The sequence below is a fragment of the Dichotomopilus funicola genome, assembly GCF_033296635.1.
Source record: "Dichotomopilus funicola strain CBS 141.50 unplaced genomic scaffold C8A04scaffold_26, whole genome shotgun sequence".
Lineage (NCBI taxonomy): Eukaryota > Fungi > Ascomycota > Sordariomycetes > Sordariales > Chaetomiaceae > Dichotomopilus > Dichotomopilus funicola.
In genome coordinates this window covers 350,988-376,682 of record NW_026944047.1, presented here as the reverse complement: position 1 = coordinate 376,682, position 25,695 = coordinate 350,988, and the positions used below count along the sequence as shown (strand labels likewise).

The 25,695-nt window shown below is 54.4% G+C and overlaps 6 protein-coding genes across 6 annotated transcripts; 3 read left to right on the top strand and 3 right to left on the bottom strand.

The window, feature by feature from the left end:
- Positions 1-1,210: 1,210 nt before the first annotated feature.
- C8A04DRAFT_28148 (uncharacterized protein) lies at positions 1,211-2,571 on the bottom strand (the record flags this gene model as incomplete). The annotated part of the gene is made up of 2 exons (XM_062780541.1): positions 1,211-2,469; positions 2,544-2,571. 2 exons carry the CDS (start codon positions 2,569-2,571, stop codon positions 1,211-1,213), a joined length of 1,287 nt encoding a protein of 428 aa, XP_062637616.1.
- Positions 2,572-8,709: 6,138 nt separating this feature from the next.
- On the top strand, positions 8,710-11,680 carry C8A04DRAFT_11750 (glycosyltransferase; the record flags this gene model as incomplete). The annotated part of the gene is made up of 3 exons (XM_062777082.1): positions 8,710-8,784; positions 8,960-11,470; positions 11,543-11,680. The coding sequence occupies 3 exons, from the start codon at positions 8,710-8,712 to the stop codon at positions 11,678-11,680; spliced, it is 2,724 nt and encodes a 907-aa protein (XP_062637615.1).
- Positions 11,681-12,934: 1,254 nt separating this feature from the next.
- C8A04DRAFT_11757 (Rhamnolipids biosynthesis 3-oxoacyl-reductase) lies at positions 12,935-13,834 on the top strand (the record flags this gene model as incomplete). The annotated part of the gene is made up of 2 exons (XM_062777085.1): positions 12,935-12,964; positions 13,031-13,834. 2 exons carry the CDS (start codon positions 12,935-12,937, stop codon positions 13,832-13,834), a joined length of 834 nt encoding a protein of 277 aa, XP_062637614.1.
- A 920-nt stretch (positions 13,835-14,754) lies between these two features.
- C8A04DRAFT_28145 (uncharacterized protein) lies at positions 14,755-14,973 on the bottom strand (the record flags this gene model as incomplete). The annotated part of the gene is made up of 1 exon (XM_062780540.1): positions 14,755-14,973. One exon carries the CDS (start codon positions 14,971-14,973, stop codon positions 14,755-14,757), a length of 219 nt encoding a protein of 72 aa, XP_062637613.1.
- A 3,883-nt stretch (positions 14,974-18,856) lies between these two features.
- Positions 18,857-19,966, top strand: C8A04DRAFT_36873 (uncharacterized protein; the record flags this gene model as incomplete). Its single annotated transcript, XM_062783681.1, has 2 exons — positions 18,857-19,084; positions 19,178-19,966. 2 exons carry the CDS (start codon positions 18,857-18,859, stop codon positions 19,964-19,966), a joined length of 1,017 nt encoding a protein of 338 aa, XP_062637612.1.
- Positions 19,967-21,672: 1,706 nt separating this feature from the next.
- On the bottom strand, positions 21,673-24,639 carry C8A04DRAFT_28143 (CTLH/CRA C-terminal to lish motif domain-containing protein; the record flags this gene model as incomplete). Its single annotated transcript, XM_062780539.1, has 6 exons — positions 21,673-21,824; positions 21,887-22,574; positions 22,629-22,721; positions 23,078-23,217; positions 23,335-23,564; positions 23,660-24,639. The coding sequence occupies 6 exons, from the start codon at positions 24,637-24,639 to the stop codon at positions 21,673-21,675; spliced, it is 2,283 nt and encodes a 760-aa protein (XP_062637611.1).
- Positions 24,640-25,695: the final 1,056 nt, after the last annotated feature.

The following is a 25,695-nucleotide window of genomic DNA, read 5'->3' as shown; positions in this document are numbered from 1 at the left end:
ATACCTTACAGTACCTACTCAACCAAACACGGCACATCCACTTGCTCTATCTTTCTATCTAACTTTACCAACTACAATTCACGTACCTCTGCTGCTGATTTCCATCCAATTCCCAAACAGCCGCCATCCCATTCCACTCACCAGACCCAACGGCAATACGATATAAAACAACAGACAGACTGAAGAAGGGAAAACCAAACACCATATCCCATCCAACTAACGAACCGATTCAAAACAAATACCAATCCCCAACCCCCAACCGCCCAAGACCCTATGATCCCTCTCGCCCTCTTTGCCATACCCTGTTCTGCTTCTTTCCCCAACCCGGACAGAACTTACCACACCGGACCGCTCTATACTATACTACCCCATCTTTTCCCCCGTCTCGTCCATGTATACCTTTTGGTCCGCGGCCAGCACCATGCCCCAATATCCACGACCCCGTAACAGTAGTCATAGTACATACAGTACAAGCATGACCCCCCTTAACGCCTTCTTGTTCATTGTGCTCATCCCTTATTTCCATCATCCATAACACCCACCACATAATGCTGAATCTCCGCGAGTGAGTGGGCTCGGGATTGGTAAACGCGCAAATACACATATACAACTGATCTCACACTGGAGGACACCGCGGCCCTACACAGACGAAAAACGCTAGAGAGATATATGCTTTTGCTTTATTGATCTTCATCCCATATCCCACCACCCCCCTCCTAACTAGCCAATCTGCCAGCTAGCCATCCCAACCAAGCCCAAAAGACTCGACTGTGCGCTGGTCCATTGTAAGAAACGCCACAAACAGCATGACAGCTGGGAGGTCCCATTTTTAAGGAACAAACCGAACCAAAAGCTCAAGGAGCTCGTACCCAAAAAGTACGGTGGGAAACTAACAAAGGAGATGAGACCCGCACTAAGAGATATAACCACCTGGGAGTGGCCACCGGAGTATGAAACGGTCGCCACCAAAGTAAAAAAAGGACGGGGTTAACCGCTCGCCGACATATAACCAAAAGAAGTCGCCCCTGAACCAAAAAAAGAGTAGCTCTCTGGGCTCGTCATCACGTCACATTGCCAAAAAATAAAGATCCCTCCCCAGTGCCGAACCCTAAACCTAACCAAAAATAAACAAACCAAAACGCTCTAAACATCGGCCAAATATATGCCATAGAAAAAATTCAAAAATATACCGCGAACATCAACACTCCTTTTATGAAGTAGCGTGTTCATCCCCAAACGGACTCCTCCCCCTCCCTCGGGCGGGAATCGTGGAGTCTCTTTGTGACGCCCTTCTCGTGGCCTCCTCGATGACGGCGCTTAGGCTGGTCGAGCTCTGGTTGGCCGACTTGGGCGGGTCATTGAACGGGCTCTGTTCGGTGGCAGGCGAGTCCACGATCAAGGTTGGCGCGGAGGAGTCGCGGAGGGATCCCGATGCCGCAGGTGAGATATCGGAGTCCGAGTCGGGGTTTGACCTCGGTGGCCGTTGGGCATTGACCTTCTTCACGCTTCCGACACGGACAACCATGGCACGAGCCGGAGTCGCAGTGGCGGTACTGGCGTTGTTGAGGAAGGTCGAGCCGACGCTGAAGGTGCTGTTCGCGGGGCTCGGGGGGCGCGGCATCAGGTTGTATTTGTTGTAATCGACCGCCGGAACGGGTGGCGTGTGGCTCTCGGTCGAGTTGGCAGAGTGAGCGGACCTCACGCTGACCATGGCCGGTTTGGCCCGCATACCTGTCTGGGCCGGGGCCACGACAACAGCGCTCTTGCCGTAGATAGTGGATGCCACGCTGGACCGGGGTGCATACGAAGTACGGGCGAAGGAGGTGCGGTCGGAATACCCGGACATGCCGGAGTAGGTCGAGTCACGCAGGTCAGCGGGCATGAAGAAATGCTGGTCCTCGGTGTTCGCGGGGCTGCCGGCCTGCGAGACGGCGGACGGAATGGGCGGGACAGGAGGGACGAGGGCGGTCGGGGAGGCATTCGCTCGGTTGGTGACGCCGGGGATATATGCGATTTGGATGATGTTGGAGGCGCGGGTGAGGACGGTCGATGCGATGGAGTGGGTGGTGTGTGTCGAGGCTCGGTGGTTTCGTCGTTGCGCAAATGTCTTCTCGCCCTCCAACCCTTGCTCCTGAGCATCCTCCCACGGTTCCACGATCGTTGGTTGCCTGCGCGTCCTCACGCAGAATCTCCATACCAAGTATGTGATGACGGCCAGCGCCACGAGGCCACCCACCACACCGCCAGCAATTGCCCCAACGTTCGTTCCGCCACCGCCATCGCCGCCGTCCCCGCCAGTGTTGCTCTGTGGAGGCGGATCGACGGGAACACAGGTTGCGCGGGGGCATTCATCGCAACCCATGGGGTAAATAAACTGGCACTCGGTTACACCCGCCTCGCAATGCGGGCAAATGAGTTGTTTCGACGTATCGCACTCCACACATCCCCTCTTCAAGAGGCCAAGCCCGTCTGTAATCATGTTAGCACCACCACGTCAACCCCAAAATTGCATGCATCCTCGGTTGTAGCCCGGGTTGTCTTACCATGGGCTGACTGGAGTGTCGCAGTCATGACGCCGGTAGGCTTTGTTGTCGCGAAGCTGTAGTAGGTTTGAAGATGCAAGCTGCGTTGTGTTGTCGGTTCAAAAGTTGTCGATCGGCGGGACGGGCTGTGTTTGAAGCCTGGACCACTGGCTTGTGTCGATCACTCGACGTAATGCCGGCGTTAACAGGGCCCCTGAAAAAGCAAGAGCGTGTCGACCGATCGGACGATTTCAAGATTCGAGGTTCGTGAAGCTTTTTTGAGGCGCGAGAAAAAGGCGAGCAGAGGTTGATATCGGTGGAATTGAGCGCGGTCGAAGAGGAGAAAGAAGGGACGCAACGTTTCAAGGAGTTGGAGTCGACGGGGGAGGACCTTCAATGGGTGTCCGAGAAACGAGTGACTTTGGGGGGCTAACTCAAAAGGAATGAAACGCCCAGGGATGATGGGGTTATTGTCCCAAAAATCCAGCAATAAAAGGGTGAAAAAAAAAGTCGAAATGAACAAGAAATAAAAATTCACTGCAGGCTCATCAAATTGTCCACTCCAATGGCCGGGGCCGATCGTCGTCGAGGTTCGTGATCGAGCTTTGACGCTGACAATAGTGAGAGTTGAGTGAGCGTCTGGATGCTGCTGGTGAGAGGTGAGATGCGGGAGCGGCGGATGGGGAATGTCGACCAACTTTGAGAAAGAGAAAGGCCGCGGCCCTGGCTGGGGCTGGATCTCCGCCCGGCCCCAATTTGCGGAAGGGGCCAGTCAGAAGGGCCAGTCAGGGCGGTGGAAGGGGGGCTCCACTGCCGTATTGGCGAAACATGTTGGAGGGCCAAGGTTTGCTCCCATTCGCTTGATCACCGGAGCCTGGCGTCCCTGGAATTCCCTTTGTGGCACGGCTGGGCCCAGCACCTGCCAATTTCCCCTCCTCTTGACCTGTTCTTACGAATCCCACCTCGCAATCTGCCAATCGCCATGCGTGCTGTCGACGACATGTGAGCCTTCTTAATGAATTGGCTTTGTCTGTTGTCGAGACGATCATCTTCAACATTGATGTAAAACTATCGGGAAACGCTCTTGATTTCTCTTGTTTTTTTATCCTTCATACTCGATTTCCGGTTTTACCGCCCGTGCCCCGCATGAATTCATTCCGGCACACACCTGCAGTGGATGGTTGGAGTCGTTATGTGTGGAAACAACCTGGAAGCGCCCCCAACGGGGAATATGCCGCCAGCCGCAACGTAAGCTCGCCGCAGCACACAAAGCCCGCAAACCGTCGGGCCAGACGTCCAAACGAACACCCACGCCCTCCTTCACACGTGTCGGCGGCCGATGGAATGAGTGCGTCCTGCATCGTGCCGTTCGCTGGTCTTGAACGGTCCACCTCTTGAACAGCGCGTTTCCCGATACTTCGTACAACCTATCGATATTTACATTACATCCTCCGGTGACTGGAGGAGTTTCCATTCTTTCATGCGTAAAAACACGGGAACCGGGATCATAATGTAGGCTTCAAGACCTGAGTCGTGCTTCCCTGTTCCTGATCTGGTCCCAACTTTCCCCTCCCCATCTGATCTGCAGATCTCAGGTGGGATCAACAAGGCACCGATGGCCCTCTGTGCCCGCTTGGCGCCGATGGTTTGTTGTTTCTTGTTGTATTTATGGACCTGGGGCTCGCTGGCACAGCGCAGACCGTTCTCGACTTCGCGACTGAGAATGTGAGCTTACACAGGGCACGGCAGGGCTGAACCTTGCCAAGGTGGCACAATAACCGGCCAGCTTGGAGCCGTTGCGTTCCACGTTCCACGGCAAACTCACCGCTAGGTTATTAATGGACAGGGAATAACTCACGTTTGCTACACTACCTACTCTCGGGGGCGGGGCATATGAGACTCTTCTAAACGGCCGAAGCAGGTCTTTTCACGCACACTCTCTGGCCGTGTCTTGATATCTCGGATCTACGCCCGGCACTTCTCCCCGTGATGCCCTACCTACCTACACTAGGTCCAACCCAGCTTGCGAAGACGCCTGGATGAGTTACACGGATATCTCGAAACATTGAGCTGTCTGTGCCAAGCCAAACCCCGCCAAATTGTTCTAGAAACAAGGCAAAGCAGGGCAAAATCACAAACTGCCAAGGGCCTCCACAGTACTTTACATAGTACAACCCGTCCCGAAGGATGCCCTTTGATATATTGACCAACTACCCGTTACATATTGCTTAGTCGTACCCGTGCGGGTGAGCTGGTGTGACGCGGCTTAGGGAACAAAAACAAGGCGAGGGACTCATAACGGTTTTATTAGCCGGGTCCAGGAGACATACTTGTACCATCGGGCCCTGCATTTCGGCTTGGTGATTAAACACCACACGTAAGGAAGCTGGTCCGGTTGCTGCGAGCCGGGCGTTAATTAATAACACTAATAACATTAAGTATTGCGTCCTTCGAAGCTGCGGGATGACGTCGATGTGTATGAGCTTCTTTTGGATAAAGGGACATTTGGACTGAGGGGAGGATTATTGTAAACGGCTCCTCAGAACGAACAAGATCTTTATTACGTGGTTGCGAGAGACGCTCTACGGGCTACTCTGGTATGTTCTTGGCTCTAAAGACGGGGCGGTGGCTGAGGAGAATAACGCTCCCACCTCCCCAGCCTCACTCGCTCGCACGATATGGCTCCCGTCCATTCTCCCGTCAGCGACATATAAAAGACATAAAAAGCATACCCACCCCCCTTCCTCGGACTCCCGATTTCTCGTCGATAGGACAAGTGGACAAATCTCGAGGATGAGGCTGTCTAAAGCAGCAGCAATTATTTCTATTCTCACGTAACCCGGGTCCCGCATGCCCCGATGCGGCCCAGCATCAGCAAAGCAATTGGGGCGTGGCTGAGAAACGAGAGTTCGCTATTCCGTATGCCGGACTGGATGATACGAAATTCTGTATGTAATCTACACCGCGTAATGATAGACCTTGTTGCCATCATTTGGCGGCCGGCGGTTGGGAGGGAAAAACGGAGACGGCTTTGTTGTTCATGCTGTTGGTGGTGCTGGTGCCGGCGGAAGAAATCAATATTGCGACTGTTGGTGCGCTCTCCCCTTTACCTTGCAGTTTGCGGCTTGCATCTGCAGTCTGCGCGTGCTGTGAGGTTTGCTTGCTTGCTTTGCCCGCGGCTTCGTGCCCAATGCCTGCTTGAGGATTGATCACTGGAGCGGCAGAACACAGTGCTAGCCTTTCCTCAACATCATTGAAACTGGGAGCTGCAACAACCTCACTTACTGTAGACAACGCGTCAGAGCCTTGTCCCTTTTGCCAATATATATCCTCCCTCCCGAACCCGGACGAGACCTTCCTCGCCCTGGTCGTTCATCTTTCCAGAACTAACCGCATACTTCCGCCTGCACCGCAACCCTTCTCTCGCTTCCCCCCTGGTCAACCGCGCGGATACGATTGGGACGATGCCCGGCGCGAGCAGCGTCTCGCTGGCGCCCAGAATATGCAGTTTGGATTTGAAGAACCAGTAGACGGAGAGAATCTCGCAGCCTCGTGGGTTGAGGAAGCGGCAGACAGAAGAGTCTGGCCGTGCAAGGTAGCATCCATTCTTCTGCCCCCCCTCCATGTTGTTTGCTATCGCCTACACGTACATGTGTACCATAGTATCTTTCGTCTCGCGAAGAAGAGAATGATATTGTTGCTGGACCCTACCTTTCGCGGCTTGCGTTTGCGAGTGGATCGGCTTGCTGGGGTCAAGCATTGGCGCGTCCGCGCGTTTGTCGCTTTGACTGGCGGTTGATTGGGGCTCAGCTTCGCAGGGCGGCGTCAACATGTTCGTGACGGGCGTCTGGAAGCCCTCCACCTAGACGAATAGGTCTTGTAGAAATGAGGTGGCGCATGAATGTGGAACTGAAAATTTTGAGGAGTCAAGCAGACCTTCGAGATGCCGCTGACTGTTCTCTTGTTGTTGTTGATTCCTCATTGAATTGTTCCTCGCCGGAGGGAAAGAGATGGTGACCCTAGGTCTTGGCGCTGTTCTATTTTTGGCTGGTCTGTGATTTTTCCCACTTTGGGGGAACCCACTTTTTCGGTTCTCGTAAAATCGAAAACCGGGGGTTCCCATTCTCGGGAATTGGGAAGAAGAAACAGGAAAAGAAAGGAGGTGATGCCTGGAAGTTAACTCAACGTTGCATACATACACACATAAAAAAGTTCTCGTATTACTGAATTCTTTTGTGGCCACCGGGTGCTCAAAGCTTAGCTATATGGGAACGAGTTAATGCGATGGGAAGGACCGAAAATTCCTGTTTTCTTTTCTGTGCGTCTGGCTTGCCGTCGCAGTGTGGCGAAATTTTTGATGGGAAAAAACGGGATGCCACCTCAGTGCCGGCCTCGCTGCCCACGCGGGGAGGTCGCAATGCCGTGGGCTGGGCCCCTGAGGGTGATCGTGATGTCAAGGCGTCATCAATTGTCTTGCAAAGGGTGGAGCGAAAACTTGTCTCTCATAATCGAAAATCGAAATGCGAGGCTTCGAGTAAATAACGAGTGGAAACTCATAACTCGTGTATTGGTAGCTCACCTCATTTTTAAGAAAGCCTTGTGAACGAGTACGGAAGGAGCAGCTCTGGCCGTTTGAGGGGTTGTCGCACAAAACCGGCATGTTCCTGGGGCACTCCGATGGAGCCAACCCGCTGCGACCTGACAGCCAAACAGCCTCAGGTAGATAAATGGATGACAGTGGATGCTGTTTCAGGACTTTAAAGGCCGAGATCGAATGAAACCTCCCTTTATTGCACCGTCGGCTGGCCCTTCTGTTTCTTGGGTACGAAACTCCTGCGGCTTGTGAACAGCGCTTTACCGTCGGCTCAGAGAGAAGTGGTTCGTTGGGCTGGCAGACGCCAAATCGAAAAAAAAGACGGTGCGGTGATTTGCCGAATGGCGTGCATGAGAGGCGAAGCGCACGGTGTCCGTTGAGACCCTGCGTTGCACACGCACAACCCTGGACCCTAAACCTGGAGAAAAAGTTGGTGGTTGACGGAGGAGGGGAACCTTCAGGGTTCAAAGAGCCCCGGGCTGAACTGTGTAGTTATTTCGACAGAATTTGCGGAATGAAGAGACAGCCCAACAGCGGCCCCTTTTGCATAATAAATAGTTGCTGGTGGTTGATTTAGCGGAAACCGTGAAACACTCCTGAAAAGAAGAAACGATCCGTCTGGGGAGTCGGGTGCGCAATGCTTGGCGTTCAGGGGCGACCTCCGGGACTGGCAGACCTCTGGTTCTGAGAGACGGGCCGGAAAGCAATGCCAGCGCCAGGCAGCCCAATGCGTGGAACCGGATGCACTGAGTGCCCGAGTTGCGGGCTTGAAGTCCGAGAGGGTTGTTCTGAGCCACTCGCACTCACAGCCATCCCTGGGAGAGAGAAGGTGGGGGAACTGGAGGTGAGGTGAGAAGCAGCGAGGCAGCGCAGCGCAGCGGGGTGGAGCCTTGATCTGGAATCCCTGTGCGCTCAGCCACTGGAGGCCCTTGCTTCGCCAACCTTCAGTTCATAATCCAGACGGTCCTCTCCTGAGCTTTCTGAAACCAGGGTTTTTGGGAGCGGAAGTTGAATTTCCTCGTCGTTGCTGACTTTTTTGTTGGCGTCTCCTTTCTTATCCTCCCGCTTTCTTCCCTTTCTTCGGCTTTTGCTCAAGAACCATCCGGTTGTTTTGGACAGGCGATTCCATCGGGACTGTTGCAGGTCTTCCTGGCCCATCCTCCTGTGACCATCAACCCGGAACGCCGCCCTGCGAGTTGCAACCGCTGCTTGTGCCGCATGACACCAGTTGGCCTGGAATTGGGTACCACAGCAGCACACCTCACCAAGGAAAAAAAACAACAACTGGGCTTGCTGCACCGGCAACGCTTGCCCAGCTGACCCGACTTTTCTCGTCCACAGCTCCTGCTTTTTGCTCGCACCATCGAACTGCAAGCAACGCTCCCCGAACCCGACCTGAGCTTGATCTCGACGGTGCTTCACGCCGCTTTGAAGCAGCCTGGGCGACCCCGCTGTTTTTTTCTTGGGCTGCCTTTCGGTGCATCGTCATCATCGGCATTAGCATCATCACGACGACCACCACCATCATTGCTATCACCGCCGATTTGCTCCACTGACCGACAACCCTCGCCCCGCAGCGAGTAGTTAACAATCATGGCTTACCACGGCCGGGGAGATGGCGGCTACGAGGGTCATCCCATGCAGGATCTCCCATCACACCACGGTCAGGTAAGGTTTTCTCTGTCCTGGATATGGACGCCTTTCAGGTGGTTTTGGGGCATTCTCCCAGATTGGGCTGGAATATGGACAGCACACAGCGGGCGACGGACGCTGGACGATGGACGGCGGATGATAAAAAAAAATGAAAATAGACGAATGCTGACACCGCTTTTTCTTTCTGTAGCAAGACGAGGAACAAGGGGCCGCGCTGCTCAACCAAAACCAAATCTACGACCAGGACCGCCTGGGCGCCCATACTCCTCCAGTCCGCCCGGTGTCGGCATACAGCCTGACCGAGTCGTACGCTCCGAATGCCCAAACAACCCGCGTCGGTGTTACCCCGACCCCGCCCCCCGGGGGCAACACAGAATATGGCGGTGCTCCTGGCCAGTACCAGCCGCAATACTCCGCCGACCCGTCCTACCGCATGTCCTCTGTCGACACGGACGAGAGCTGGGTACGTCGCCAACAGCCCAACGTCGCGCCCACCGGCGGCCTCAAGCGCTATGCCACGAGGAAGGTCAAGCTCGTCCAGGGCTCCGTCCTGAGCATCGACTACCCGGTGCCCAGTGCCATCCGCAATGCCGTCCAGCCCCGCTACCGCGACGAGGAGGGCAACAACGAGGAGTTCCTTAAGATGCGCTACACGGCCGCTACATGTGATCCCAACGACTTCACCCTTAAGAACGGTTACGACCTGCGTCCTCGCATGTACAACCGCCACACCGAGCTGCTCATTGCCATCACGTACTACAACGAAGACAAGGTCCTGCTCTCGCGTACGCTGCACGGTGTGATGCAGAACATCCGTGACATTGTCAACCTTAAGAAGTCGTCTTTCTGGAACCGTGGTGGCCCCGCATGGCAAAAGATTGTCGTCTGCCTCGTCTTTGATGGTATCGAGAAAGTGGACAAGAACGTGCTCGATGTCCTAGCCACCATCGGTGTGTATCAGGACGGCGTGGTGAAGAAGGACGTCGACGGCAACCAAACCGTTGCCCACATCTTCGAGTACACCACCCAGTTGTCGGTCACGCCAAACCAGCAGCTCATCCGGCCGGTCGACGACGGGCCCAACACCCTGCCCCCCGTTCAATTCATCTTTTGCTTGAAGCAGGCCAACAGCAAGAAGATTAACTCGCATCGTTGGCTGTTCAATGCGTTTGGCCGCATCCTTAACCCCGAAGTGTGCATCCTTCTGGATGCCGGTACCAAGCCGAGTCCCAAGTCCCTGCTCGCCCTCTGGGAAGGCTTCTACAACGACAAAGATCTCGGCGGTGCTTGCGGTGAGATCCATGCAATGTTAGGCAAGAACGGCAAGAAATTGATCAATCCGCTGGTGGCTGTGCAGAATTTTGAGTACAAGATCTCCAATATTCTGGACAAGCCGCTGGAGAGCGCGTTCGGGTACGTTAGTGTGTTGCCCGGCGCTTTCTCGGCATACCGTTTCCGCGCGATTATGGGTCGCCCGCTAGAACAGTATTTCCACGGTGACCACACACTGTCTAAGCTGCTGGGCAAGAAGGGTATCGAGGGCATGAACATTTTCAAGAAGAACATGTTTTTGGCCGAGGATCGTATCCTGTGTTTCGAGCTGGTCGCCAAGGCCGGCCAAAAGTGGCATCTGAGCTACATCAAGGCTGCCAAGGGCGAAACCGATGTGCCGGAAGGCGCGCCCGAGTTCATCAGCCAGCGTCGTCGTTGGCTCAACGGTTCGTTCGCCGCCAGTTTGTACTCGCTCATGCATTTCGGGCGCATGTACAAGAGCGGGCACAACATCTTGCGCATGTTCTTCTTCCACATCCAGCTCCTCTACAACATCCTCAACGTCATCTTCACCTGGTTCTCGCTCTCTTCGTACTGGCTCACCACCACGGTCATCATGGACCTCGTCGGCACCCCGGTTCCAGCTTCGAATAGCGCTTCGGAGCACCACGCCTGGCCGTTTGGTGACTCCGCGACGCCCTTCATCAACGCCGTGCTCCAGTACATCTATCTGGCGTTTGTCATCTTGCAGTTCATCCTGGCCCTGGGTAACCGGCCAAAGGGCTCCAAGTGGACGTACATCACCTCGTATATTGTCTTTGCCATCATCCAGGCGTACATCCTCGTGCTGTCGGTGTACCTCGTTGCGCAGGCGTTTGCGACGCCGCTGAGCGAGCAGATCCAACTTGATACGGCGCAGAACGCTCTGAACTCATTGTTTGGCGGCACAGGCGCGGCCGGTGTCATCTTGGTTGCGCTCATCACCATCTACGGTCTCTACTTCCTCGCGTCTTTCATGTACCTTGACCCGTGGCACATGTTCCACTCGTTCCCGTACTACATGCTGCTCATGTCCACCTACATCAACATCCTGATGGTGTACGCCTTCAACAACTGGCACGACGTGTCGTGGGGTACCAAGGGTTCGGACAAGAACGAGGCGCTGCCGTCTGCGCAGGTCAGCAAGGGCGAGAAGGACGAGGTGGTGGTGGAGGAAATCGAGAAGCCCCAGGAGGATATCGATCAGATGTTTGAGCAGACGGTGCGCCGCGCGCTCGCGCCGTTCAAGGAGGACGAGAAGCCGGAGCCCAAGGATCTCGAGGACTCGTACAAGTCTTTCCGTACCATGCTTGTCGTCTCGTGGCTCTTCTCGAACTGCCTGCTTGCGGTCGTTATTACTAGTGACAACTTCAACTCGTTTGGTATCGGGGTAAGTCATCGTCGATCTAGCTTTTATCTTCCCACTCTTCAACCCAGAATACTAACTTGTCGTGTTTCTTAGCAAACCGCCACGGCACGTACGGCTTGGTTCTTCAAGTTCCTGCTCTTCGCCACCGCCGGTCTCTCGCTCGTCCGTTTCATCGGTTTCTTGTGGTTCCTTGGCCGCACCGGTATCATGTGCTGCTTCGCTCGTCGCTAAGCGGCGGCAGCAACTCCACAAACTGCGGACCGACACCATGGAACGGTACCTCATCCATCGGACGGTTCTCGATCTATCTATCTAGTTCGACATGTCGAACGAAACAGCACACAGGCAGACGAGAAAAAAAAGAGAAAACATTTGTGGTATTTCTGATCTATGCGCATACTAGTTTGGATTTTCCCACTAACTTTTTGATGTTTGCTCTTTTTTTGGCTCCTTGTCACAATATTTTGGCTGTTGGATATGTTTGTTTGTGTGTATGTGCAAATTTGTTATTGAAGTTGAATATTGGAAGCTGGAGTAGAGTAGGGAAGGGAGAGCGAAGAGCGAGGGGGAAACGGGAGATGGGAGAGGGACATGAAAAAAACATTCCGGGATTTATCTATCTAGTGAATTGGGCGTGGCGTTGTCGTTTTTGATCCAGATCTGGGTCTGGGGTCTCTGTCTGTTACCTCTCCAAATGAGGCAATAGACCGAGAGTTCTAGAATCGGATCTAGGGATTTTGTCGTCGTTGTTGTTTGGCTTTCTTTTGGCTTGGTCTGGTGGGAAGAGGGTGTTGTTGCGCTGCGCGTATTTTATCTAGATGGCCTGGTGTGATATGGGTGCTTTTTTAGGGGGTTTTAGTAATGAGAAACCACTCTTAATTTGGCCGTTTGTGTTTTGGCTGGGTCGTGAGTGTTGAGTGTAGATGTGGTTTGTGGTGTCGGCTGTGGTATCCTACTGTGCAGTGTCTAAACGGCCCAACGCCATGATTTACTTTTTTTCGTCTTTTTTCACTTTCTGGACTTATTCTTTCTCTCTTCTTTCACTTCTTTTGATTTGTTCTTTCTTGTCTTCTTTCACTTTTTTAATTATTCTTTTTGGTCTTTTTTCACTTTTGTAGAAAAGTAAGTTATCCAAGGTCTGCCACTTTTTTTGGCCGGCCCCACTGCTGGGACTCGCACCAATAAACCGGCCCCTGGGACTCTGGTCGCTCCTCCCCCAGATCTTGGCAACGGTTTCCCGGGACTGCACTGGAAGATGCCTCGGCTCGGCTTCCGGGTTCCAGAGTCGTTCGTCAAACCCGGAGCCCGGATACAGTGGGTTGTTCACCTCACAACCATCAACAGAGAAACGGTGAAATTTGAATCCTATCACGTCGGACTGTTGGATTGAAGATTACTGATTGTATTCATTGAGACAACCGTCTCCAATCTGAACAAAACGCGGCGAAAACACACACTCACTGTTTTCTTGAATTCATCCCCAAAATGGATATCCAGTCTCTCTTCTCTGTCAAGGTACTGTACCCCCCCCTTTTCACACCAATCCCCCTACTTACAGGCCCGAGTCTAACACTCCCCCAGGACAAAGTCGTCCTCGTCACCGGCGGCGCCAAAGGCGTCGGCCGCATGATCTCAGAAGCCTTCATCGCCAACGGCGCCAAAGTCTACATCTCCTCGCGCGACGCAGCGGCCTGCGAATCCGCCTGCGCCGAGCTCAACTCAACCTCAAACACCAACCGCGGCACCGCCATCCCCCTCCCCGCCGACCTCTCCTCCCTCCCGGAATGCCAACGCCTCGCCACCGATCTCGCCGCCCGCGAATCCGCCCTGCACGTCCTCATCCACAACTCCGGCGCCACCTGGGGCACCACCTACGACACCTACCCCGACTCCGCCTGGTCCAAGCTTTTGACTCTTAACCTCCAGCGTGTATTCACCCTCACCCAGCTCCTCACCCCACTCCTCGAAGCCGCCGCCGCATCCGCCAAACCCCCCGGCGCCGACAGCGACGCCCCATCCCCGGACCCCGCCCGCGTAATCAACATCGGCAGCATCGACGGCCTACGCGTCCCCCAACTTCCCACCTTCGCCTACAGCGCCAGCAAAGCAGCGCTGCACCACCTCTCGCGGCACTTAGCCGTGGAGCTAGGGCCGCGGGGCATAACGAGCAACACGCTTGCGTGTGGACCGTTCCCGAGTAAGATGATGGCTGCGACGCTGAGGGAGTTTGGCGAGGAGATTCGGGCGGTGAATCCGTTGGGACGGATTGGTACGCCGGGGGATGTGGGCGGGGCGTGTTTGTTTTTGGCGAGTCGGGCGGGGGCGTGGGTGAATGGGGCTACGGTTGCGTTGGATGGGGGGGTTTCGTTGATGGCGAAGATTTAAGGGGAGTTTTTACTTACTATGTATTTTATTCTTTTTTTTGGGAGGGGTGGTAGGGGGAGTGAATGAAAGGGATGAAACGGATTGTGCAGCTAAGGCATGGAAGGGATAGGTAGACTATTTGGAATGCTTGCTTTCTGGATTGCCGCCAGGGCGTACTGTTTGCCCGTGCACCCGTCTGTCTGTTTGTCTGTATATCGTATATCTGACCACGAGACCTATTATCCGGATCTGAACCCTCGGAAGCACCCACTAGTCCACCAAGTCTATGCCCTCGGCATGTGAAAAAGGAATGTGTGAAGAAAAAAAGAGAGAGTGTGTAAAACCTCCCGAATGAAATGAGATTGGATATAACCCTATGTGATGAACAGCCCCCCAGATCAATAGTAACCTCTTCCTACCCGTATCCGACCCTGTAAACCATGACGAAACTTGAAAACTCCAAATGCCAACCCGTGATGTCCTAACCCATACACCATACGCCAGTCCCGAAAAAGTAAATCAACGAACCCAGAAACCCAGGTAAAACCCCAAAGTACCCCCCGCCCCAGAGTCGAAACCCGCCCATCAAATGCTCCCGGAAATCCCATGCTTGGATCGTAGTGTGAAAAAGTAAACCGCCGCCCATACCGTCGCAACCTGCCTTCTTCCCTCTTTGCCAAATCCCTTCTGCTTCCCCATTACCCAGTTGCGCTCAAATTGAAGCGAGTAGGTTCGCCTCACTCGTGCCGAGCCGGTCCCGTCACATGCGATGCGTCGATAAACCGGCACCCGCGGAGCCGCAGCCCGCCCGTCCATGAAAACGAGCGAGTGATAAGCTCAAAAATGAAGAAACCAGGCAACGACAGACCGATAAAAAAGCGATCAAATCCTGGCGAGGAAAAGCTGCAAAAGAGAGGGGGGAGGCGGAAGAGCAACCGGCTCTATTTAAACCCAATCCCCTCAAAGTCCCGCATGAGCACAGCCATCTGCGCGCGTTTCGCCGCCTCCGCGACCAGCGTAAAGTCCTTCAGGAACGGATCGGTCGTCGATACCTTGGCGGGTTTTGGCGCCGGCGGCACGATCTTGCTGCTGCTGATGGGGGATTGCTGGGTCGACGACATGGTCGAGGTTGATGTTGATGTGGTGGATCGGAAGTCCATTTTTGAGGTGTGGGTGTTGGTGATAAGGTGTTGATAAGGTGGGTTGTGGTTGGAAAGATTGTTCGAGGGTTGCCCTTTTTTTAGTTTGTGGTTTTGGGTTTGTGAAGGACAAGAGTGTAAATGTGGATGTTCCTGAGAGAGAACTAGAGGAGGGAAGAACGGGAGGGTGAGGTGGTTGTTTTTGAGCTGGGATGACGAAGCCGCAGAGACGAAAGACGTAAGAGCGTTGTTATGAGCGTGACCCTCGGCTTGTGATGCCGGTTGTGATTCCTCGGCAAACACAACGTTCCGCTCGGGACCTTTTTTGATCTCCCCTGGTCTCCAAAGCAAACAATGGGCAAAAATCTCGGCTGTAACCGTATCGCTGCTCGCGGTTGCAAGTATCTCCTTGGAAAGGAATGCGAAAAAAAGGAAGAAGAAGAAAATAAAGCCGAACGGATTTGAAAAGGTCGTCTTAAGCGGGGATTGGAAACGGCCCTTCTTTTTGGAGATTTCAATGAGTGCCGGCTGGTATGGAGAGGTGTGACACCTGGTCACGCCTGGTCACGTCAATACCCCCAAGGGATCTGACTCGCTTGATGGAGCCGGAGCCCAGGCCGATCCCTCCTCTGCCCTCTTTCTTTGATGCCGGCTGAATGACGGGAACGCAAGCGCCAATCTGACGATGGGCGGGAAGTTGCAGATGCAAGATGCAGTTTATTTGGTCAACGCCCTTGCCTTGGCTTGGTTCCGAAGGGGGTTTTGGAGTCGAGGCTGCTGCAGAAGGCCCAAACTGGAGGGGGCTGCCGCTGTTGCAATGACGATCGATAAGGTGTTTGACGCAGGTTAACGGCAGACGACGCGGGATGAGATAGAGGGGGTGGGACAAGAGTATCAAGTGCCTGATGGGAGCGGGTAAGAGGGCATTTATCGAAGCAGACTCAAGCCCATGCTCGAGGCGTATCGGCGTTTCAATCGTCTGTTGTAACTCTGGCAACTCCAGGGTCTCGCTCCGGGAAACGGCAAGTAATACAGATTACACAAAGACGTTTCGCCACCAACCCCTTTGGCTATTATCTTTCTGATGTTGGTCGTTCGGGAGGCTCTACGGCTAAATGCTCGGAAGAAGTCTATCACCATCGAATGTTCCACGGCCCCTCCGAAGCCCCCCAAAACCACAACGCCCATTCGCATTCTCTCGCCTACCCTAGTGGGGAAGGTCGACTTGACGGACCCCACTCGGTCAAAAGTCAACACAGCGTAGCTGCGTCGCTTGTTGCAGTGTGCTGCAGTCTCGGTTGCGTCTCTTTCGTCTCGATATTGCGGAATCTCAAAGGCCTTGTCACCGGTTTATCGAAAACCGTTGACTCGAGAAACAACCGAGAGTTTCACCCCTGCAACATCCCACTGCACATGGCGACACGATAGGTATCACAGGGGGTGGGTAATTATTCAGTGGGGGTACACCCGGACCGAGATCTCGGAGAATCTCTTCACTAGACTGCGGATGAAGGGGCCGACAAGCCCGCTCCTTCCGGACCCTCCGCACATTTTGTGAACACTCTACATAGTACACTACTGTTAGCGCGCGGTTGTTGTCAGGGCTGTTTGAGGCTCCGCAGCCTTATTCGAGATCCCCCGGGAGAGATCGTAATTGTTGCCGTAAGGCAAGGGCTCAACGACAGCAACCGGCCGATGGAGGATACGTACCCTTAAAATCCGGTAACCGACCTGCGACGGAACCTAATAAAATGGGGACAGCAGGGCCATTACTTCGTACCAGTGGAAGCTCGACCTCCGGAGCACACCCTGCCATCTCGATAACCTGTCTCTTGGCAGATAGATGCTTTGCACCGACAACCTGGTTACGGTCGATCCCCTCGTCGCTGCAAACCCAAAAGCGTACCGCGGAAAGGCCGACGAACGAGGCCGACAAACGAGGCCAATGGACGAGGCCGACGAATTGACGGACTAGTGACCGTCCTCGAGCAGGGAAGAGGTTGCAACTCTCCAAGAAAACTTATTTATCAGTGAAGCACGCGACTATTATTTAAGTGTTTACACAACCCAAAACAGGTGAGCGGACGGGCCCTCGCGGGGGAGGGGACATAATTGAGCACCTGATGGTGCCTCGGCATCAACACATGTTGTTGTATGGCCTATCAATGAACCGCCAAGCTTTGTCTAAGACGAAAACACCACAATATTGCAATATGGGAATAACTCCATGTTTAATTCTCCGCCCATGATCCACGACAAATATACGAGGCGTGGGTAAATAATAAGTTTGTAATTGCCCCCTCTTCAAACAAGGATCTGCTCGACAGTGCCCGTATCACTGGAAGATATGCACATTGCCGGGTTTCACGAGACTCGAACAGAACAGCAAGCATCGCCCAGAATGTGGGGGTCAGGGTCAGGGACCAACCCCATGTGAATCTGACCACCCGCGCAAGATTTTCCGGGGATCTTGGCGCGCCAAGAACAGAGTGACACAGGGGTACTTCGAGGGTCCGGGCCCACGGTTTCCCCTTCAGGCAAAACCACGGCAAGACGGTTTTTCGGTCCTTCTCCCGGATGCTCGGACAAAGTATCCCGTTGTCACCCGCTCTTCTCTGGGAACCGTTGTTCGTTGTGGTAAAAAGTTGATGACGCCGTTTCCCTTGGCCAGGGTAAGGGCATGTGCAAAGATAAAGCTAAAGCGAAACTAGTCAAGTGCAAACTGTCCAGAATCATCAAAGTTTTCGGTACACAAATAGCCAAAGTATATTCAGCAGAGATGAGATTAGTCCAACCGCCGCTCTGAAAGCTCATGCCGTCCCTCCGAAAACTAGGGGAAGCTGCAATCAGCATCGATAAGTATATAGTAGCAAGTTAAGGCAAATCCGACCCCGTGTATCATTGCTCACATACTCGACAGGCCTAGAAAATACGCCTCGCTGCCGGTGCAGTCATCCCTAAGACAGGTGACGAAGGCATGGCCTAGGTGCGAGCAACTGATGTCAGCGCCATTATCGATTCCGTCTTTGTGACAATCCCAAGGGCTCAGAGGAGCATGAGTTTAGAGCAGCAGGCTAAAATTGGCGGCATTCTCGTACTAGGAGACAAAGAAAAACGGATGAAATGGTAATCATGGATTACCCACCACGTTACTCTAGCCCATGAGCCTCGGAAACTCAACCGGCGGACTGACGAACCCTATTTTCTACTGGCCTAGGTAGGTGTATTCACTAGGTGACCGATTTGGCATCGGTTTAAGCCCGTGCCAGAGCCAACGTTGCCTTGGTTCACTGCAACCACAAGGGCCATGCGCTCCAACGGGATGTCAGCTTGGTGAGATGGTAGCTCGAAACCCACCTTGGGGTCTAGCCCGTGGCTTTGGGTTACAATTTAGGGTTGGGCGGTTGAGCTTTGAGTTCATGGTTATCTCCCCCGAGCCGGCCGCCCGGTCTGAGCCTAAACGAGAAGCACTTGGTGAGTGTCATCACGCTCAAGGCAGGCAGACGGAAAGGGGGCTTTATGGTTGAGGGCAGGATGTAAAGACCAAAATTTTGTACAAGCAGTTACTGATTCCTCTCCTCGTTCTTTACACTTAAGAAACAACCTAAAAGGGCAACGACGTGTGTCTGGACCAGGGCCGGTGGCGGTACGGCACCTTCCGTGATCTCCAGCGATTTCTTGTGCAGCATGCAGAGACGGGATCCGGCCCCACTCCGGCCAAAAATATGGGGCAGCCGATTCTTGGCATGACCCGCAGTGGATTGACGCCAAACCTTCTGGGATGGAAAGTGTGTGCATCTAGAATTCCAGCGATCTCGGCCCAACATTTTGGTTGCGACAACGAGCACAGTCTTTACCTTTTTTTCTACCCATTATTCTCCCTCCGTCTCTCCTTGGGGTCATTATGGCGACAGCGCCTTCCGGTGCCGCGAGCTGGCGCAAGATGCAGATACCGCGACCGTTGCAACAACTGTTCAACCATTTCCCGCTGCACACCTACGACGCCAACCCTCTTCCCGAGAGGTCACAGTACCTCACATCAAGTGACCTCCCAACACTATACGTTTTCTCCACAGAATCGGACGCCCGGCTAGGTCTTCCGAGCTTCAACCCGGGCTGCCTCAAGTGGCAGGTACGACCCGCCAACCAACCCTTTCCCCCTCTTCCGTGGTCACCTTTCTCTTCCCGCATCCACTAACACACCCTCTTACTACCCCTGCTTTAGACCCTCCTCCGCCTCGCCAAACTCGATTTCCACGTCCTCCCCTCGACAAACCACGCCTCCCCCACCGGATCGCTCCCTTTCCTCCTCCCCTCACGAACCACCTCACCACCAACAACCCCCCCGCTCCCCATCCCGGCCTCCAACCTCCTCGCCTACGCCCGCAAACAACAACAACAACCCAAGAACAAATCTCAATCCCAGCCCTTCCCCGACCTCGACTCGACCCTCCCCGCCCGCTCCCAAGCCTACCTCTCCCTCATCACCCTCTCCCTCCGCAACGCCTGGCTCCACGCCCTCTACCTCGACCCATCCCACACCCGCCTCCTCCAAGACCTCTACGTCCGCCCGGCCTCCTCCTCCCGCAGTGTCCAAGCAGCACTCCTCTACCAACTCCGCCGCGCCGCCGCCGAACAAATCATCACCAGCACCGGCGGCAAAGTGGTCTCGCTCTCCCCGGTGAACAGCGCCGCAGGTGTGGACGAGGAGGCCGTATACGCTGCGGCGCGGGACGCGCTCGACGCGCTGGCTACTTTGTTGCGTGAGAGTCGGACGGGGTGGGCGTTTGGGCGGGAAGAGCCGGGGGTGTTTGATGCTACGCTGTTTAGTTATGTTCATCTGATGGTGGAGTATATGTCGGATGAGGGCGTGGCGGCGGAAGCAGCAGCAGGAGGAGGTGGGGGAGTGGCGCTGGGGAGGTTGGTACGAGAGGCTGGGGACGGTGAGTTGGTTCGGCATAGGGAGAGGATGTTACGTGTTGCGTGGCCGGAGTGGGATGGGTATCGGAGGTAGATTGAGAAGGAAAGGGTTGATCAAGGCAAAAGCGGGAGGGAAATAGGATGTGCATATTATGGTATAATGTACAAAGTGCTTGGATCTCCTGAAAAGTGATGCCGGAATAGACAAAAGAGATACCCAAAAGAAGACATGAATCAATCTCCTATACATTTTTCCCTCTCTCCGTCTTACATATTCCAATATAATAGATGGAACTCAAGATCTTAGAGAGTCGAAACCGCAACAGCAAGCCACAGCCACACGCAAAACAGTTTCTGGGCGGTTGGGCCAGAAGTCAAGGGCATTGATATGATAGCATTGATTCCAATGCCCTTCTCCTCCAGTATATATACACTAACGCCAAGCTAAAGCCCGGTTAAAGGAAGAGTAAATATCTCCAGACTCGAAAAATGGAGTGGGGGGGCTGACCACGCCCCCAGATCCTCAAAGCTAAAACCAGCAAACCATCGGCAAACGGCGGGAGAGAAAAAGCCACTGTATGGCCTGAACAGCTCACCACATATCGGCCGTCGTTGCCCACGACCTGTATAGGTATGTCTAGTGCGTAGCTAGTAAGGGAAAGGGAACCCATACAGATAGGTAGACACCCAGTCACAAACACAAACAATACCAACCAACTCACTCATTTACCACAATCACCAACAACAAGAAACATTGATAATAAAGCTTGCCCCCTCGCATTCTTCAATCAAACTAAGCCTAGGTACTGTACCAATACACCCACCCAGCCCTCACTCACCACAACCAAGCCCATCACCCACTCCTCACTCCCAATCATCTCGAGTCAGGTAACCATGTAGACTCTGTCCATTCATCCACCCATCCTCCATCTCTACCACCACTCATCCACGCACACCGACTGATATCAACAAACCAACTAACCAACCTTACCCTCTTCATATTTCACCAACCAAAAAGTAACGACAAGCAAGCCAAGCTCCAAAACCATACCAAGCCAAAATAAAATCAGACCCATACAAACTAACCCAAAGAAAACGAAAAGCCATAACCAAGCCGAAGACATAAGAATAAAGCCAACCAACCTTAACCTGCCGAACAAACGCCATATCATGTGAGTGGGAAAATGTATACGAAAACGAGGAGGAGAGAAATATGAAGAGCCCAAAACGCGCAAAACAAGACAGGAAAGGGAAAAACGTAAGAATGGCAAAAAGCATGCCAATATAAGAAGTGATACCTACATGGGAGAGTCTTAATGCAACAAACCGACTAGCCTTTGTCCCACGGGAAGGGTAACCTACCGACCGCAGTCCCGCTTCCATCAAAAAACGAAAAGTTGAATAACCATCGCGGCCGCCAGCAGCGTCATTAGCACTAGCCGACGGATGAGTAGGGAAGGGAGTGGGGAAAAGGAAGCAACGCAGAGAACTAGAGTAGGGTGAACCCGAATCTCCGCCATACACACCGTAAGCGACGTAACGCTTGACCATCCCGGACCGCCCTTAAGCCTCCTTGTTTATCGGTCTTGCGGTGGCGAACCATGGATCTGCCCAAGCCCCGCAACCGCGCAACACGTAATCTGCATCCACATCGTCGTCCCTTTCTCGTACACCTCTCTGTCCTAGCCCACCACGGTCACATATACACTATCCGAATAACCGGACTCCCCCCCCTACCGGCCTCTCGTACTTGTCCCCCGGCTTTATCACACCTCCAGCTGCCTGTCCTATGCCTGACCCCTACCGCAGCTTCGGAGACGGAATACTGCGGATAATGCCGTCTACTGTGACAAATGCACCATCACCGCCGTCCTTTCTAAGGTCCTCTAGCAGTACGCAGGTCTGGGCGTAGACATTCTCCAGCGCAGCACGGGACGATTTGCCGAGGGACGCTGTTTGTCGAGTGTTAGTCAAATCTCGGCATGTAGCAACGGGAAAATGACGGGCGACTCACTCAGAATGGCACTGTTCAGCTCCTCCGCCACAGCGACACGCCCACTCCCGTCCAACAAATGTGCCACCTCCTTCACCTTCAGTGGATTCGGGTACGCCAGCAAAGACGCGACCTCGTCCAGAGCCGCGGTAGTCTCACGACGTGTGTCACCCGCAAACTCGGCCTGGAGCTCTATGCCATAGACGAGCGCTTCGTGTGATAACTTGCTCAGCGCCGGCGGGCTGTTAGTCCCATGCACATCGTCCCCCTCTTCCGCCATCGCCGTGTCCATATCGTCGTCGCCGTTCGCCGCCTCGGCCTCGAGCATTTCCTCGTCGTCGCTATCGATCGCAGAATTACCGTTAGTGTGACTGCGCCGCCGTTGTTCTTCGAGGAGCATGTTATGCTCAGCCTCCTTGCGAATCATCTCGATGAACTTGCGGCACCGGAGGCGGAAGTACACCCGCTCGTTCTCGCGGAGGACGGTCGGGTAATGGCTTTCCGTGTACTTCATGGCACGGTCGATGTCGCCCTCAAGCACCGCACGCCTGATGCGTTGTCGGTTGTTCGCGTCTTCATCATCGCGGATGCTAATCCCCTGGATCGTCTCCTCTGGGTCGAGTCGGAGGGCCTCCTTCTCACTGTAAAGCTCTTCCGCGAACGCACGGGCTGTTTCGACGTACCCGTCGTGCTGGAGGAACTGAAGAACCTATTGCGCGTGTAAATCTTCGGCCAAGTAAGGGTTCTCTGAGTATATGCTTACCAGTTGCTGGATCAATTCCGTCTCGGACAATCCAGGGACAAGTTTCGATGCGTCAGTTTTACGGATCTGGTCTGCGACCGCGTCCCGCTGCCGCTGTATGAATTCCATTAGCATCGGCGGGGTCCCATCAGGTCCACACCCCCAACGGCGACGGGACCGTCGCATTGTGTAGAGAGGTGGTGAAAGGGGAGACAACGTGCAAAAGGCACTGGCAGCATCAATGTGCGCATCAGAGATGCAGTCATTGTAAAGTCGCCGAGGGGAGGAAGGATGGACCCGGGCACCGGGCAGGCGCTCAAACACCAGCTCACGGCGGTCCTTGCGCTCACAGTTGCACTAACAACTAGGTGAATCCACACTAGGCCCGCGTCACACTTTCCTCGTCAAAGAAGATAACATTCGGCCATGTTGGAGAGATGAAAACGCAATGAATGGGGGGTGAAACTTACCGCCATATATCCGTCGATGTCAAACATAAACGGGCGTTGGCCGAAATTCGCCAAAATATGATCCTCCTTCTTTTTGAGACCGACGATGGGGTATATATTCCCCCTGATGTCTTTAAAGGGGATGTCCTTGAACGCGACGGCTGTGGCGGGTTAGCATATTTTGAACTCTTCGTAAGGAATACCACACCAGCGTAACAAAACGCTTGATGAAAATTGAAGGTAAGGAAGCACAGCATAGCCTGCAAGACACAGCATACCTAGCTCCCGCCCATTCTTGGTATATAACGCGTGGTTGAGTCGAAAATTGACGAGGCAGCCCACGGTATCACCCACACCAAAGATCTCGGCGTACGGCTTCCCCACGTTCTGCGACGCAAAGGAGTGACCGTCATCTCCATGGTAGCCCCAGGAGTCTGGCTCCCAGCCGGGCGCTCGAGATAAGGAAGCTTCGGTACTCGCGAAACCGATTGCGATTGGCGGTGTCTTGCTATAATCCCACCAAACAAAAACCGGTTAGCCTGATAGTTCCTATCGAACCAGAATATTCAACCCTCTCGGAAGCACTGGGCGGGTATCACGCACTTGTTGACTTTATCCTGTCTCCCACCCAGTATTGTGATCTCATAGTAATACACCCCGCATGCTGGCGGCATGTAGTGATTTGCACGGATGGAACTAGCCTCGTGATCGCTCATAGGCCGCCCCGTATGCCTGACCTCGTACCCATCACCCAAGATGTCTAGCGATGCCTCCTTGTCGTCTCGGTTCCAGCCGGACGGCAGCGGGCTCAACCCATCGTCCGCTTCCTTGGGCGCGGGGGTTGGGCGCTCCACTACGTCGTATGCCACTCCTCTGTGGGATGAGCCGGCAGCCTTAGTGCCGATTGTGGGCAGGTGTCCTGAGTTCCGGTTCGCCGCAGGTCGAGAGGACAAAGAGGAAGAGGATGGCGCCGACTTGAGCGAGGTGTTGTTGCCATCACTGTTGACAGCTCCGTCTCTCTCGGCTAAGACTTTTGCTTTGTGCTTCTCTTCCAGCTTTTGTAGGTAGACGGAATCGCGTAAGTATGATGGAGCGAGAAACCCGGTTTCACTGATATTGGGATTCGGAGCGACAGAGGGGAACCGATAGTCCCCTGGGCCGGTAAGGTCGTCGACGAGTAGCGGATCTTTGTTCATGTAGAGGTCGAACGCGCGCGAGAAGTAGGGGAACCCCGTGCCGATCCGCGGCGGCCACGCGCTGGCACTGGCACCACCATCCTGACCGTCTCGGTAGGAGCCGTCCTCGTTGGACGTTCCACCATACGGGTACGACATGCTAGTGTCGAAACGGGGGTTTTGTGTGGTCGATTCCGGGCCGGCCGGAGGCTCGGCGGTGGGGGAGGGGTTGAGGAGGTGGGAGAATCCGCCGGAGCGGGCGGGACGGGCCTGGGCCGAGGGGCTCCCGGAAACAACGGATGCGTACGAGGGCCGGCGGGTGCTGAGAGGCGGAAGGCGACCGGATGCGAGGGAGTCGAAATTTGACCTGTTATGCTGTTGTTGTTGCTGTTGATAGGGATTGGTCATAGTGAGGGAGGGGCTGCGAGCTGCCCAAAGAGGGCAGCGGCCGGAGGGGGCGGGGTGTTCGCCGAGGAGGGGACGGCGTGCAGGAAGACCTCACGTCACGAGTAAAGTCAGGGAAGGTATGGTGTCTTGTGTTCGGTGCGGGCCGAGGCAGGCTAACCCCAGAACGAAGGCGAGCTGAACGAAGGAACGGACGGACGAACGATCGTATGCGGGCAGTGCAAGGAGGCTTCCTCCCTTCGTATGGTCAAATTCGGTCGGTGGTATATGCGTTTCGGTTCTAGGAGCGGAATCGGGGTTGGCTGCGAGGAACGGAGCTCAGGTTGCGTGCTCTTCGGCGTCGCAGCGTGCCAGCGGAGGTAACTATCGGCGTTGCCCTGGGGGAGATAAGCCGTTGGGCAGACGCACAGTTGGATGGTTCGGAGTAATCTTGTTCGTTGCGATTCGGGGTCCTCCGCTCTTGCGTCGCTATGTCATAGATGCGCAAATCGGCACTAGCCCGCCCCGTAGCTGCAACGCAGGGAAACAAAGAAAGATAAAGTTAAAAGAAAAAAGCCCAACGCCGGCCTGTAGTCGAAAGATTTAGTGCTTGGAAAGCCAATAGTCTAGAAAGCGCCAGCTGTGTTTCCCCAAAACGATAGGGCCGGTACGGGGCGTTGATTCCTGCTTGTTGTCTTGTCTTGTTATCCTCAGTCAATCAATCATGCATGGACAGTGGGAAGTCGAAGGTCGGTCCAGTCAGATCGAGGCATTTTGGTTTGCGGGTCAAGTGTTTGGAGAGAGGCAGGGGTGAGCCACCAGCTGCCAGGCGAGCAGCTGCACAGGCGCGGCGGGGTCATTCCAGTGAGTTCTGGGGCAAGCGGACACTGGCAAGCAGCTGGACTGGTTGACTGGCAAGACTGGTGACGGGCTTCGGCTCAAGCACCATGGAAACACTGAAAGACGGGATCATGGGGTCGGCAACGCTAAGCTGAAAGCGTGGCGACTGACAGGCAATGCCCCGAAGAGAGCAGGAAAGCTGTCCGACAGTGGAGGAAGTCGCGCTGGATCCACCTCGCC